General features: G+C 37.2%; 1 protein-coding gene across 2 annotated transcripts in view; it reads left to right on the top strand.

Moving 5' to 3' along the window:
* The window catches only part of PTPRO (protein tyrosine phosphatase receptor type O), a 260,435-nt gene that overhangs the window by 222,304 nt on the left and 22,421 nt on the right, over window positions 1-15,710 (top strand). Inside the window, exons 17-19 of one of the 2 annotated variants that reach the window (XM_055280532.2) lie at window positions 2,442-2,525; window positions 8,069-8,104; window positions 11,871-11,952. In XM_055280532.2, the coding sequence (XP_055136507.1) occupies window positions 2,442-2,525; window positions 8,069-8,104; window positions 11,871-11,952 (202 nt within the window). The remainder of the gene's footprint in view (window positions 1-2,441; window positions 2,526-8,068; window positions 8,105-11,870; window positions 11,953-15,710) is intronic. The other variant, XM_055280533.2, reaches the window with a different exon arrangement.

Raw genomic sequence — 15,710 nt, 5'->3', positions numbered from 1 at the left:
CCTGGGCAACAGAGCGAGACTCCGTCTCAAAAAAAAAAAAAAAAAAAAAAAAAAAAAAAAAAAAAAATGCAGGAGCCACACTGAACAAGTGGTGGCTAAAGGCACAAGAAGAGATTCCAATGAAGCAGCTTGAGACACATCAGCTTCTCCATTTTATTTTATATTTTATTTTATTTTATTTTTTATTGTTTTGTATTTTTTGAGGAGACAGAATCTCCCTCTTTGGTCACCCAGGCTGGAATGTAGGATGATCTCAGCCCACTGCAATCTCTGCCTCCTGGGCCCCAGTAATCTTTCCACCCCGGCCTCCCGAGTAGCTGGGACTACACGCATGCACCACCAAATCCGGCTGATTTTTAAATATTTGTAGAGATGAGGTCTCACTATATTGCCCAGGCTGGTCTTGAACTCCTGGGCTGAAGTGATCCTTCCACCTTGGCCTCCCAAAGTGCTGGGATTACAGGCACGAGCCCCCATGCCCACCTAGCATCTCCATTTTAAACTCACATTTCAGTGCCTGAGGCAATAAGAGCCACCACTTCTGTTAAAAAGTTATACAGCCCAGTATTCAGTTCTCATGCTTACAGATAAATAAATATCAAAGCCAGGGAAGTTTCATAAGAAAACATGGCTTCATTTTTCTTTATGCTTGAGTATTAAGGACCTGGAGGGAGGAAGTGTTCGAATTTTAAAGAGCATTGTCAAGAGATTAAATTGGTTGACGTTACACCCGACAATGATAGATGAAGATTAACAATCCTATCCAGTTCAATCAATGCCCAACAAAAGTACTAATTAAGTAAACATTCAACATGAAGCTAGTACTACTTACATGGTCTAGTTTGTTTCTTTTGCAAGAAACTATGCAAAGTATACGTAAATGAATATATGTCATATTAATCATTGTTCAGTTACTTCTTTCTGTTTACTAACTCCCTAAAATGATTAATCTTAAAGAAATACACATGGGAGACTGGAAATTTTACAGAATCAATGAAGGAGGGAGAACTTTATTTAGGATATAAATTTCACTTCCCTCAGTGTAGCTGATGCTCACTCTAGTTGAAAATCTAGCTGAAACCAGGTTTCCTTGAATAAGACAATATGTTGTGCCATTTAAAATTTTTAACATGAATAGAATTTTGCTATTAAAAAACAACCCAACTGTGAAGAAAAAGAAATCCATCAACCCTTGATGGCGAAAAGTTAGGAAACGTTACTAGGTTTGTTCAAATATATTAGCACTCTTTCCAAAATTAAGAGATTGACTCACTGATACTTGTTTCATGCCTGGTTCACCCTTATAAAAGGCCCAATGGGAGACCAGTGATGAGTGGCCCATCTAGGAACCAATCCGATTATATGTATTTAATACTTGTGACTCATGAGAGATAGATATTAACTAACTTCACAGCCAGTCACAATTCATGGAATTTATGGGAGACCAGTCATGGGAGAACTGAAGCAAAAGAGAATTCACTTCAGGATCTTTCTGTAAAATCAAGCACATTTTGCAGCTCTTCACAAAGACAGTTTTGCCGGCTCTAGCATTTTCTAGCTGACTGAGAATAGATATCTCAGTGAAGATTTGTAATAACTGAAGTGACAAGGTGACAGTATTTTCCCCCTAATTCTCAGAATAACCATAGATGCAGTCACAGGATATTTTTAAATCTATATTAATGGGTGTTCTATTTGACAAGTGGTTTGAATATCTGAAACCAGGCATTTTAAATCAACAGTCTGAATTAGAATTAAAGTGAAACTCAACTATTTTTCTCCTACTTAGCTGAATATCAGTGAGGTCACAGACTAAGTAGTTGATGAGCTACTTATCTTGAATGAACGATATCCTAGTATCATCCATACGTCTGTTTTAAGGGTTATATTTATAAATTTTATAGTAATTTAAAAACAATACAGAATGTCACACTTAGTAGTGCAGCTTTATAAGAATGTCTCTTAAAAGCTTAGTCTTCACCAGAATCAGTATATGTAAAATGACCATTTTTATTTTCTCACACAAGCTGCTGTTTAGCTGTCAAATGATGTTACAGAGGTTGCTTAAAATAGGCTTAAGCATGGGAAGAATAATATCCAAGAATAAGCCTCAAGATAACTAATGAGGCATTTAAGTGCTTCATTTAACTGAATGCAAAATGTAATCACCTGGTAGCAGACTAATTAACACAAAATAAGTTGAAAGAAATATATCTGATTACAATAAGGTCATGTGTGAATAAAAACTGATTTTGTCAATATTGTAGCATTTAAGCCCTCACATTTATATTTCACAGAATGGTTTAATATTTAATTGTAATTAAGGTGCTTGCCATATGAATTAATCCCAGTAGGTAATTTACTGATATCTATTCACAGTTTATATTACTAACTCTTGCAACTTTTTCATCTTTCCATCTGTTATCTATTAATGCACACAGGCGTAGGAGTATATTTGCTTTCTTAACCCTGCTACCCTCATGTCTTTGGACTGATTATCTTTTGGCATTTTATATTAATCCTTGGTAAGTGATTTTTTTTTTTTTACTGTTTAACACAAACTCTTTAAAAGTTAGTTTTCAAGAAGTAAACAAAAAGGAAAGTTTCTTCTTAACTATTTTGTATGTTCAGTAACATCTAAAGTTATTAATCATGTATTGAAGTGAATTAAAGCAGTTAACAGGACAAAGATGTTAACTATAAGGTTTTCTGTTAAATTTTTTTCCGTGATGTTGTTGGCAAGCGTTTTTTCCCATTTGGTACTAGTTATTCGTTTCTTCATTGAATCAATCGATTGGCCTCTCATCTTTGCAAATAATGCTTTCCATTTTCCATTGTCGTCTTCATCCGTTAGAGAGCTCCAAATTTCCAAGAAGGTAGAAATGCATTAAGATGGAGAAACCAGAGTCTATACAATCCTCTGTATCTGAGGCCTCCTTGTTTTTATAATAATGCTAACTCAGTGACTATTAAACAGCTGACTGTATGCAAGCCTCTTTGTATGATTATCTTACTTAATTTTCCCCCACAATCCTGCAGAGAGTATTATTAGTCCCATTTTAGAAATGTGGAAATGGAGGCTTATGGAGATTAACTGTCTTAGTAGCACATTCCACTATGTACAAAATCCAGGTTCCAAAGTCAGGTCTCTCTGAAATCTATTCTTTCCTCTGTAAAGAGCAGACTCCTTTAATTTCTTATTTTCTTGACTTCTAGATCATTTTAATAATCAAATCTTGAAGTGTTCCTTTTGACTTTTTAATATGTCATAATAACAGTAACCTTGAATTCTGAGACTAAAGAATTAAGAACTCTTTCTTTTCCTGTGCTATAAGATAAAAGGTAGCAGTTTCCCCGGGAACTGACAAAAAAGTCATTGTCCTTAAATATTAATACGGTGAAACCCCGTCTCTACTAAAAATACAAAAAATTAGCCGGGCGTGGTGGCGGGCGCCTGTAGTCCCAGCTACTCGGAGAGGCTGAGGCAGGAGAATGGCGTGAACCCGGGAGGCGGAGGTTGCAGTGAGCCGAGATCGCGCCACTGCACTCCAGCCTGGGTGACAGAGCGAGACTCCGTCTCAAAAAAAAAAAAAAAAAAAAAAAAAAAAAAAAAATATTAATACCTAGTGTTTAGGTACTAAATTATGTACAGACAGATCCATAAATGTGGACAACTTGAAAAGGTCTCAGAAGAAAACAATAAAAATATCTCAGACTGGAAAAAAATAGCTTATGGAGTGGTGGTGCGGGTATGAAAAGCAATCTGGAGCATTTATTTATTCAAAAAGACAATTGACCAAATGTTCTTTAGCTCCTCCAAGGACAGAATAAATACAGCTGGCAGAATTTAGGATTTCAAGTTGCACTGGAAGAAACATAAAAAAGGATTTCCTCAAAATAGAGATTGTTAATTCTAGAATTCATATCTTCTTTTAAAAAAAGAGACTAAAGGAAAGCTTTTGAAACAAAGTAGACATGATGTGTAGGTAATAAAGTTAGAGGAATGTGCTAGATGCTGAGGACCCATTCACTGTTATTCTAAGTTCATTGTTACAGTTTTTAGTATAGGGCTTCAGCACAGTCAACTCCATATTTTCAGTATTTGACATCAAATAGTTTCCTGGTATGAATAGCACACATAAATTCCATTTCGACCTTCAAAATATACATTTACTTTTAACTGAACATCTACTAATCATCCTCAAATAGTGTGCCTATCATTAAAATACTGATAGCAAATACCCATAAGTATCCCAGATTGCAAATAAAATGAAAGAAAGATGCATATATCATTTCCTTGCTTAATTCTCTGAGACTTTCTCATTTTCCACAGTGTGTTTTTAAGCTTCAGTAAGGTAGGCCTGTTCAAATAAGCATGTATTCCTTAATAGGCCTCATTGATGAACATATCTTCAAATTTCAGCAACCCTCACAAGGTCTGCTATTTCTAGTACCAATCAAATAGCACCAGGCCCAACTTATGGGGAGAAAATACCCTTCAGTAATTTTTAGAAGAATCACCTTGAAACTGTAAATGGTTGTCTCCAGTTGAGAAGGTAAAACATAGAGCTGCATGCTTTCTGTCACTTCAGTAAATTTCACACATATCAACTAGTGAAAACACACTGGATATAAACTATGTTCTCAGCCCTTTTGTACAATGCCAGATACAAAAGAAGTGAAATTCATGTTCCCCGCTCGTGAAGATACAGCTTCTACTCACACAACGACTCCAATTCCCTGTTTGCTTCATCTAATAACTTGTGGTTATTTTTCCCTGCTTTCATTGGCTAGAGTCATTTTTAATCCTCCTAATGATGTGTTTGTCTTCATATTTCACCTACCCTGTTAACAACAGCTGCAAATAACAGAGCCATCTCCCCAGACACACACTGCCTAACACACTGTCCAACTTCCTTTCTAAACTGTCAGTTTCTTGGAAATATATGTTCCTGTTGATTTTCTAAAACCCATCTGATACCACTAGTGGTTTGTGTGGAAATCAAAAAACTCTTTCTCTCATAGTGTTGCTCAAATCTTTTCCTGGGGTGGTAGCAGAATCAGTGTGGAGCACCAGTACCCAGTTAGGTTGGTCTCAGGATTGTGTTCTGCAAGGATTTCTGACTTTCAGAACTTAGAGTATGTTTCCTATTGAAAGAAATCATCTAAGTTGAACTAGCTATATCTAGATTCAGTGTTAAATCTTTTTTTTTTTTTTTTTTTTTTTTGCTGCCATAATGACCCTCATGCTGTACTCAGGTATTCATCTGCTTGTTCTCAATCCTAAGCAGTTGGCATTTTAAGCAAGAAGTGGCATTTAGTTGAAAATGCTCAGCTTTACTCCTGATGATTGCACGTTCTATTTGAAGAATGATATAATATCCTAAAGTCCTTTTTAAGATTTGGGGATGGTTTCTGCTTAGCTCATCAAAGAGTAAGGAGCACTTACAAAATTGGAGACTTTTAGAGTTTTGTTTTGTCTTGTTTTAACCATTATAAATCCCATGTCCTTGCTATTGCTTTTTCAGAATGAATTACAGTGTGGATGGCTTTCCAAGACTGTCATAACCATGGCTAATTTATGCAGAATGTATCTTAACTTTTTGAAGTCATTAGGATTTTGAACCTTACCTAATATAACAGAAAGAGAAAAAATTATAAGTGCACAATCCTCTATGCATACATGCTGTAGGTGTGTCTGATGGGGGTTATTTATTGATTTGGAAAATCTTTTGCAATGAAAAGGTAATACCCTACATGTTACACAAAATCGTCACTGTAACATGTGCACATATTGGCTCTTTCCAGAATGTGCTTAAGTTAAAATTGCTAGCAAAGCCTTAATTTGCGTGAATTTTCCCCTGGTTTTAGTCTCAGAATTAGCACAGCAATTGAAAATGTAGGAACGTTTTATCAGTGTTGCTGTGGAGTTTCATAATTCAATCCTGTCTGTTCCACAGCCTTAGGATACAGAAACTCCTTGGAATCAGCAAGATCTAAATAGAACAATGAAAATTGTATACAAATCATGATTACTTATGCCAATAAGTATATGATAATATGCCATACAAAACATGTAGCAGAATGGTACATTATACTGAAAGTTCATTCAATAATGAATGAGATTGAAAGAAAAAAAATGTGTCTCTCCTCCATGAATCAAGTTTCTACACAGCTGCCGAGCAGTAGCAGCTTAATATTTCAGCACTGAATTTATTCAGTGTTACCCTCTTACATACATTTGTTACTTCCTAGTTTCCTTTAAAGCCTGTTTGGATAGGAAAGTATTTTTTTTTGTTCACTCCTGATCACAAAATGTGTTGGCAGCCTCTTGACTTTATCAGAGCTGTTTAGTCATCTCCGCTGACATTCTGCTTTCCGAAAGCACTGAAGTAATTGGCTCTTACTACAAGAAGTAAATGTGGAACTCCTAAAACTAACTAAATTACCATCATGGGGCTGAATAAAATACACGATCAATAAATATTCCTTTAGGTTCCCAAATGCCTATAAGATACAGCTATGTCCAACATGACAGTGTTTTTTGAGGAGATTAGGGAGAGGCAGAGTAAAACCTGGACTGATTTTTCCCTCTAAATCTCAAGTATGGAAGACAAAGAGGATGAGGGAGAAAAAACAGAACAGGAACCATTGAACGGATTGTTTTCACTTAGAAGTGGGAGGAAATTAAACCTACCTGAAAACCACAAACACCACTTGCCTTCATGGATATGTTCCTACATTTCTTGACCTGAGTTACTTTCTCTTCATCCACAAGTCTCATCTTTTCAATCAGAACATCACAAGCCCAAGTCTAGTATTCAACGGTTAAAGGAATCATTACGTGAAATTCTGAGGGTAACATGGCAGAGGTATTTTGTTTCAGCTGAATTGAATAAGCGTTTATTGACCACCCACTAGGTGTTTCATTAACTATACTCAGCCCTGGGAGGAAGCTATAGTGAGTGTAGCAAGGTGTGTACCTGCAACTAACAATCACACAATGTGAGAAACTCTCCGTTTGCAAAGCGCTTTGAAAGCACAAAGTAGTGCTTTATCCTGCTAAAAGCTTTCTGGAAGTGGAGATATCCAGACATTCATAATTTTAAATATAAATAAATATTTGGACACATTAAAGTACTAAGATTACAACTGGTTATTTACTATAGACTGTTTATTTTCTGAAAAGTTGGGTGCTTCTATCAAAATTATGTAAAGACCTCTGAAAATTACTTGCAAAAAAGTTTGCTGTAACGTCACTCATACAGTCAATCATGTTTCAGTATTTATTATTTATAGACGACAATAAGAATACAATCACAGAGTGCTTCAATAGATACTGTTAGCCTTAGCTAACAGGTAAGTCATCTTACTTGGTTGGGTGAAAACCATTGCCTTAATTATCCCCTAAACAAATGTAACTAACTAAGGCGTGCATTAGCATTTCCTGTGTTTGAGCTTATAGACTAGTAATGATGAAGAGCAAGCAGGTAATAGGTCCAGTTCTTCAGATAGCTTAAAAATTAGTTCGAGGTGGAATAAAAACAACGCCATAGTAGAATTATACAAGGTACATGTCCACACTGACAGCACACATTCACATCCCCAAAGAAAAATGTCAGAAAAAGTTATTTTAGTCTTTAATTAAGAAAACAACATTCCACCGTCTCTTTATTTGTTCTCCGTTTATTCCCCCATTCTTCCTTCCTGCTTGTAGAAATTGGAGTGTTCAGGTGGTAGATAGATACTTCTATATATTTACAAACTGCTTTAGCAACTTAATCAACAGCAGTTAGAAATTTCATTTCTAGAACTCAGTTTTTGGCAAATGGGAAATATAAAGTGCAGATATGTTCATGCAATCTAGTAGAGTTTTAAAAAATGAATCTGAAATTATTATTATCTTCTCATGTAAGGAAAAGTAATTCAACACACCTGATATGTATTTAATGAAAATTAAATAAAACTGAGGTACCTGATGTAATTATTTAAAGCTCTTCAAGTTTAATTATTATGTTAATCAATTCTTTTGCCCAGATAAATTTGTCTTTTCTTTTTTAATTATCAGGAGTAAAAATGGTTTAAAGAAGAGGAAACTGACAAAGTAAGTTTTTCTTACTATGTCATTTAAAAGGACGTTGGTTATAATAATCTTAACGTTCCAATTAAAGATTGTCTTCAAATAGAAGGGATGCTTAAGAAAGAGGCAAATGCATATTATGATAGCTAAGCACAATAATGTATTGGTCGTTTATGCCTGAGTGGCAGTGGCCACTAGAAAAGCGTATCACAGAAATCACATCAGAAATAAGGACAATGTTTATCATATCAAATCTGAGAGAGTGGATCGTTAGTAATTTTTAAAGTCTTGGAGGAGGAAGTATGGTATTCTAAATACAGTATATGAAAATCTAATATTTAACTACATCAAAGGGTTTCAAAAATCCTTTTAGTATTTTGAAATTCTGTGTTTATTGCTGGAAAAGGCTTTTACTCTATTTGATGTTATAATAAATACTTTGATAATGTTTTCTCAAGAAACCTGTATAATAAATAGAAAAGATAATTAATCTAGCCTGTGGTTTTCCTTATCTATTAAACCATTAAATGAGAAGAATTACTATTGTGGTAAGTGAAAATTAACCCCCAGCTGATTTCAAAAGCTTATTAGATTATCACCTCCACACCTTTTCTTAGTTATAATTCTACATATGAAGAGCGGAACTTTATATAGAGTTTGTTCTTGATACCTGCCTAGATAGAACATTGGTGAATTAGTACAAGAAGGAAATTAGGGGGTCCAGCCAGGTCTGTGGCATCTATGCTTATGGAAAGAAATCATGAGTAATCCATGACATAATCCAAAAGAAAAGTTGATGTAAAAATGTTTCTAGTTAGTCTTCAGTGGCATATAATTTTATGGCATATATGAAAACAGAATAATTTTTTCTAAGTCAATTTCATTTTTTATTTCTATTTTTTAATTTATTTTATTTCATTTTTTTGAGATGAAGTCTCGCTCTGTCACCCAGGCTGGAGTGCAGTGGCACAATCTTGGCTCACTGCAACCTCTGTCTCCCAGGTTCAAATGATTCTCCTGCCTCAGCCTCCCGAGTAGCTGATACTACAGACATACGCCACCATGTCTGGCTAATTTTTGTATTTTTAGTAGAGACGAAATTTCACCATATTGGTCAGACTGGTCTCGAACTCCTGACCTCATGTGATCCACCCTCCTCAGCCTCCCAAAGTGCTGGGATTACAGGCATGAGCCACCATGTCCAGGCTCTAAGTCAATTTCAAACCAGCATACATTCCATTGGTTTATACCAACTGATGTAGGAGAGATAAGACCAGACTGAATAGAGGAGACGGTACCGTCAACTGGGAGGGATGATTTCACAGAAACAGAAAGACTTTGTTACCAAAAACTATTGCTTGGGTTGGCAGGTGAACTAAAGAGGCAGATACTAGAGCATTTAGAAGATAGTGTCCTTGGACAAAAAGGAGAGACTATCAAGGCTTGCTCCTCCCATGACCCAGGCAAAGAAAAGAAGGAGAAGCAAGACCCAGACAAAAGATATGGTAGAGATTAGGAGTGGTAGAACACACCTACAAGCAAAAAAACTCACATCAATTCGGCTTCCACCTTCCCCCGTCTCATCTTCCTTTGAGTCCTCTCTCCTTCTCTAAAAGACCTTTCTTGAAAGGCTTTCCTCTCGCCTTTTCATTTGCCTTCTCTACCATTTCTCTTTCACTCCAAATGCCCCACCACTACCGTATCCCCCTGGTTCCCATTTTCTATCTCCGCTTGTCTTCATTGCATCCTTCCTTTCCTTCACCTCCTCTTTTCCTTTTTCCTCTGTAGATATTTGTCCTTTTGGTCTCTGCTCCCTTCCAGCTTTCTTTTTCTTCTCCTTGTCATTCTCCTTCTCCCTTATGTCCATTCTTCTGTTTGCTATTCCTTCCTCTCTCTCTCTTTTCCCTCTGCTTCTTGCTTTTACTTCTTTTAACCCATTAATACTTTGTCTGGTTTGCCTTCTGTATACATGCGTCCATTTTCCTAGTAACAAGATGAAAGCTAGAGTTGTTAAAGCCAACTTTAAGGTCGATACACTGCCCAAAGACACCAGCCAGAGAGTGCAGTTCTGAGGGGGTTCATTCCAGGAGAGGAGTCCCAACTTTAGCCCATTCTTTTGGAAGGATAACAAGTTTGAAGTGGGAAAAGCTTTGAACCAGGACTTACTCTCCCTGGATTCCAGTGAGAATTCTACTGCTTAGTAGACACGTGATGTTGGGCTACTCATTTAACTCTCTTAGCCATGGCTCTCTCAGCTGGAGCACGGAGCTAATGTTGTCTATTCCTACCTCAGGGATCGATTAAGCAAGATAGCACATGAGAATATTTATGAAGTGTAGCGTGTTTTATAAATGAATTATTGTTATTAAGTAAAAACATTTAAGTTTAAAGGTATTCTCTGGAAGATATAATGCCCTCTAAAATTTACTAAAATGTTAACATAAATGAATTCATCAGATTAGCTAATCAACAACTTTAAATGAGCACTATTAAATACTATGTATTTTGTAATTGGACATAAGACCACAGTTAGGCCGGGTGCAATGGCTCATACCCGTAATCCCAGCACTTTGAGAGGCCAAGGCAGGTGGATCACTTGAGGTCAGGAGTTCAAGACCACCTTGGACAACATGGTGAAACCAAATCTCTACTAAAAATACAAAAATTAGCCAGGTGTGGTGGCACCTACCTGTAGTCCCAGCTACTTGGGAGGCTGAGGCAGGAGAATCGCTTGAACCTAGGAGGTGGAAGTTGCAGTGAGCCGAAATAGTGCCACTACACTCCAGTCTGGGTGACAGAGTGAGACTCTGTCTCAAAACAAAACAAAACAAAAAAGACCACAGTTAGATGATGTAAGCTGAGTAACACACCACAAGACCAAGTGAAGGGTCAACTGTAAGGACCCTGCCAAAGTGGAAAGGCTTGAGTTAGATGACAGCATGTGGCATTCTGCAGAAGCAGAGAGCTACTTTAGAGAGCAAATTGGTTTAGGTAGTCTCTAGAGGAGATAAGCAGCTACAGAAAACTGCAGGAGATAAAACTTGATTCTTATTCTCAAAATAAAAGTGAGAACTTCTGCTGCGGATGCAGAAACATAGCTCAGATGTGTTACTTGATTGAATCTCTGAGCCATTTCCATACTTTTATAGATATGCAAGCCTCTAAAGATAACTCGCTCCAGTGAGACCCTGGGAGCTTTCTGGACAAAAGTTTCATCCCACTGATCCTGCCTCTGCTTTGGGGAGACTGTAGCTAGCAGCACAATTCCTTATACTTGTAAAGCTGTTGAAACTTACAAAGTTCTTTATATACTGTATGTCAACCCTGTAGCTATAACTATTGTATTTTATAGATGAGAACATTGACTCTGAAGACTTAGGTGATTCTGTAGGATAACACAGCCAATAAAGCAAAACCATAACTCAAAGAGGTCTTTGGAATCTATTCCTTTGTTATTTTCCATATGCCAGAGTTTTTTAGAAGCAACATATATGGGGGCGTGTGTATATGAGTATGCATATATATACTACTGTAGTGCTAGAGTAAGAGCCAAGTGGAAATCTAGAGATTTCTCCTATCAAGGAAGCTGGATATATATGCCCTTCTTTTCAATTGCAATATATTAAGGATTGGTAACTTGAATCAAAAAAAAAAAAAGGTAAGTGCTAACCTTAGAGAAGTAAAACTTCTATTTTCTCCAAGAAGATTAAGAAGTATGATATTAAACAATATATAATAACTACCAACAAGAATTTTAAAATGTATGTATATTTCTTCGTGTTTGGCAAAGCCCGGTTCAACTGGATGACTTTGATGCCTATATTAAGGATATGGCCAAAGACTCCGACTATAAATTTTCTCTTCAGTTTGAGGTGAGTTGGTTAAGGCATTTTCTACCTTCTGTAATGGAAAGGGCCTGGGAATTGTGGGGTTTGTGTTGGGCTCATGTCCCTGCTCACTGGCAGTGCATAACAAAAAGGGTATTGGCCTGGGGGGTGCTGATCTGCTGGTTCAGAGCAAGGGTTGTCAATCCTTGCTTAGTAGGCAAGGCCTCAGGTGGCACAAATCAGGGGAAGAAGAGAATAGGTGCAGGTACTGAGGTGAGCAAACATAGGTGGAGTAGAAGCCATCATTGAAAACCAGGGAAATCGAGAGTACAAGAAGAAAAATGCAAGCTGAGGCACGACGCCTGAGACCGAATTTCCCTTTCAGGGGATTTGCAGTGTTTCTCATGCTTCTTAGGCCACAGTAGGGGTGGATAGTGGATAAAACTGACCCCCTTTGTGTCCTGGGCACATAACATCCTGGAGTAGGGCTTTTCAAACTATAGGACTCCTGGCATTCTACTTGATAACTTTTGTGCAGTATTATTTTCTTTCCTTGGACAAATTGGGGAGATAACGTTACATGATTTGTGTTAAGAAAAAGATTGCCAACATCTCTTTTTTTCTGAAGGACACATATTTCTTTGATCTAAAACCATATGTCAGAAGAGATGGAAGTGAGTGAGTCTAATATCTCAGCAGTGTGGGGGAAGATAATTAGTTCTCACTTTTTTTTTCTACATATTTTATAGCTCATAACACAGTCTAAATGGTCCCCCATCCTTCAGGTTTCTAGAGTATGCTTTGAGTGGTCAGTGATTCAGGGAAAAGGGAAAGATAAAGTGATTTTTTCTAAATTCTGTAGTTTTTTTTTTATATATAAAGCCTTTTAAGTGCTCTTTTCTATTAAGGTAGCTGTTTTTTCTTCATTTTTAAAAATCATTTCTCCTTTCCACTTATCAGCCAAAGACAGCTTTAGTCTGCAAAAAGCATCAGTGGTCCTGGTGTGGAGACACTAACGGGGAATTTGAGGATGAGAAGAATCTTATACATTACCAAATACAAAGACCGCTAACTACCACCTGTGTCCTGAAAAATTCCACACAGAGCCTGCTCACTTATCCATTGTATGCAGGTGCATAGGATATTATAGATGCTACACGAAATGCTATACTCAAAGAAATTCAATTTGAATTGGAAATGAATGATGAGGATGCCATTTCAGAAAGCATATCAAGGAAAGGAGGACTTTTTTTCTAAGCAAACATGAGGCAAAACTCTGAAAAAATAAATAGCTAGATGATTCTAACAATGATGATAGAAATTATGGTATAGCTACACTTTTAACCTTATTAAAGCCATATTTTCTTAATTCCTTCAAGATGGCACGCCCTTGGTGGCACAGCTGGATCATAACCTCTGCTGGCAACTCACAGTTTATGTCTTGAAACCCAAGCATAACTATTACTGTTTCTGAATTGCATGATCATAAAAAATTCAACAAGTCATCTTCCAGTAAACATATTCTTTTAGTTGTGAGTGACAAAAATATAGCTCAAACTAGTTTAGACTAAAGGAAAGGGGGTTTATTCAAAGAATACTAAGGTATCTCATACAATCAAAGAAAGCATTGAGTAGCTAGACCACGTGCAAGGACGCAGCACAGTTTCAGGGATGACTGCAGCCAGGGACTAGAGCCCTGCAGGGGCCCCTCTAGTTCTCATTTCTGCTTATCTGTCTGTCTTGGTTTCCTTTGTTTCACTGAACACAAACCTCTTTTTCTTTTTTTCACTTTTTTTTTTTTTTTTTTTGAGACGGAGTCTTGCTCTGTTGCCCAGGCTAGGAGTGCAATGGTGCGATCTCGGCTGACTGCAACCTCTGCCTCCCAGGTTCAAGTGATTCTCCTGCCTCAGCCTCCTGAGTAGCTGGGACTACAGGTGCCCGCCACCATGCCCGGCTAACTTTTGTATTTTTAGTAGAGACAGGGTTTCACCATATTAACCAGTCTGGTCTCGAACTCCTTACCTTGTGATCTAGCTGCCTCAGCCTCCCAAAGTGCTGGGATTACAGCCATGAGCCACGATGCCCAGCCCAACCTCTTTTTCATAGTGAAAAGCAACCAACAACAACCCTTGAGCACCACAGCCCTTTGTTTCCATGGTTTCCAAAGGGAACTATTGTCTCCCTTTCTTGTTTGTAGTTTGAAAATTAACAGGGGAGGATTTTGATGGACGAGCCTGTGTCATGGTGCCCATTCAAACCAATCGCAGCCAGAAAGGGCAGATGCACACAATCTCTAACTGGAACCATGTGGCTCAAGTAGCAAAACCTAAGAAGGGCATTATCTCCCAATAAAGAGAGGGTATTGGGAGAACCAAACCATAAGTGATTAGCATGCTATCTTTAGCTATCACAAAAATATGAAAAGCAGAATTATAAATTTTATGTGCTAAATGTTCAATTTATAATATGCTGAGGGCTTTTATACATTCAATGGATAAATGAATACATTTAGCCTGACTTCATAGGATTTATAAGGGAGTTAGAAATGTGCTAAACTAGGAATCTAAAATCCTGAATCCTCACTACAGTGTTGCTACTAATTAATATTCTAAAAAACATGTTTTTTTCTTAACTAATTGATACATAATGAATTTGGGGCGGTGTGCGGGGGATGATGTATTAGCTACAGATTTTTTATGTAGAGAACAACATGCTCATGTGTAAGTTTCAGTTTATCCAACTACTTTGTTGGAATAATTCCTATGGATTGAAACTGCCCAGGCAAAGTATATGCAAAATCTGCATTTTGAGTAAATTTCCCATAAATGGAGTAAGTTTTCCCAGTGTTTGAGTGTTCCCCACTTCCTAAAACTATACACAGTAGATGTCAACATTTGTAATCATTGATAATGTAATATGACAAAGAAATTGCTTTCTCATCTGTTAACGTTCAGCTACATCATCTTCATATAGCACTATTAGTCATTTGTGTTATTTCATTTTCCTCTGTTTCTTTTATTTTCATGTACCTTATAATCTTCATCATTTTGTTACTGATTTCTAACAGCTGATTTATGATTAAAGAGGTTAACGTTTTGTGGAGGGTTGAAAATGAAATACCATTTTTTTCTCATTTTTTTACGTTGGGTTTTATTTGGAGTTTGTACAGAAGTTGTGTATTGAAAAATAATCATGTTCTGCTTTTTTTTAAGTACATTTTCTCATCACCTTAGTTTCTTTATGTATAAAATGGGTGAGTTGAACTAGATCAATGGTTCTCAACTGGACAAGTACCAGTCAGCCCCCAGAGGAAATTTGAAAACGTGTGGGAGTGTTCTTGGTTGTTAGAATAGCTTAGTTGAGAAATATGGGTTAAATATGGGATGAGGCTACAACCAAGCTTTACAACCCGTGTGTATTAGTCAGGGTTCTCCAGAGAAACCAATGGGATGTTTATATAGAACAAATATGATGTATATATAGAGAGATCTATTTTAAGGTATTGGCTTTTGAGGTTGGCAAGTCTGAAACCTGCAGGGCAGGCTGGCAGGCTGGAGATCCAAGGAAAAGTTGAGGTTGCAGTTTTGAGTTTGAAGGCAACGGGGAGGCAGAATTCCTCCCTCCTTGTAGGACCTGTCTCTTCTCATCAGGCCTTCAAACTGACTGGATGAGGCCCAGCCACATTACGTAGCATAGTCAGCCTTCCTCAAACTCTACTTACATAAATGTTAATCACATATGAGAAAAACACCTTCACAGCAGCAGACTGGTGTTTGCCCAAGCAACTGGACACTATAGCCTAG

The sequence above is a fragment of the Symphalangus syndactylus genome, chromosome 5, assembly GCF_028878055.3.
Source record: "Symphalangus syndactylus isolate Jambi chromosome 5, NHGRI_mSymSyn1-v2.1_pri, whole genome shotgun sequence".
Taxonomy (NCBI): domain Eukaryota; kingdom Metazoa; phylum Chordata; class Mammalia; order Primates; family Hylobatidae; genus Symphalangus; species Symphalangus syndactylus.
Note: the sequence above shows the minus strand (reverse complement) of the source record. Positions and strands in the feature narration are given on the sequence as shown.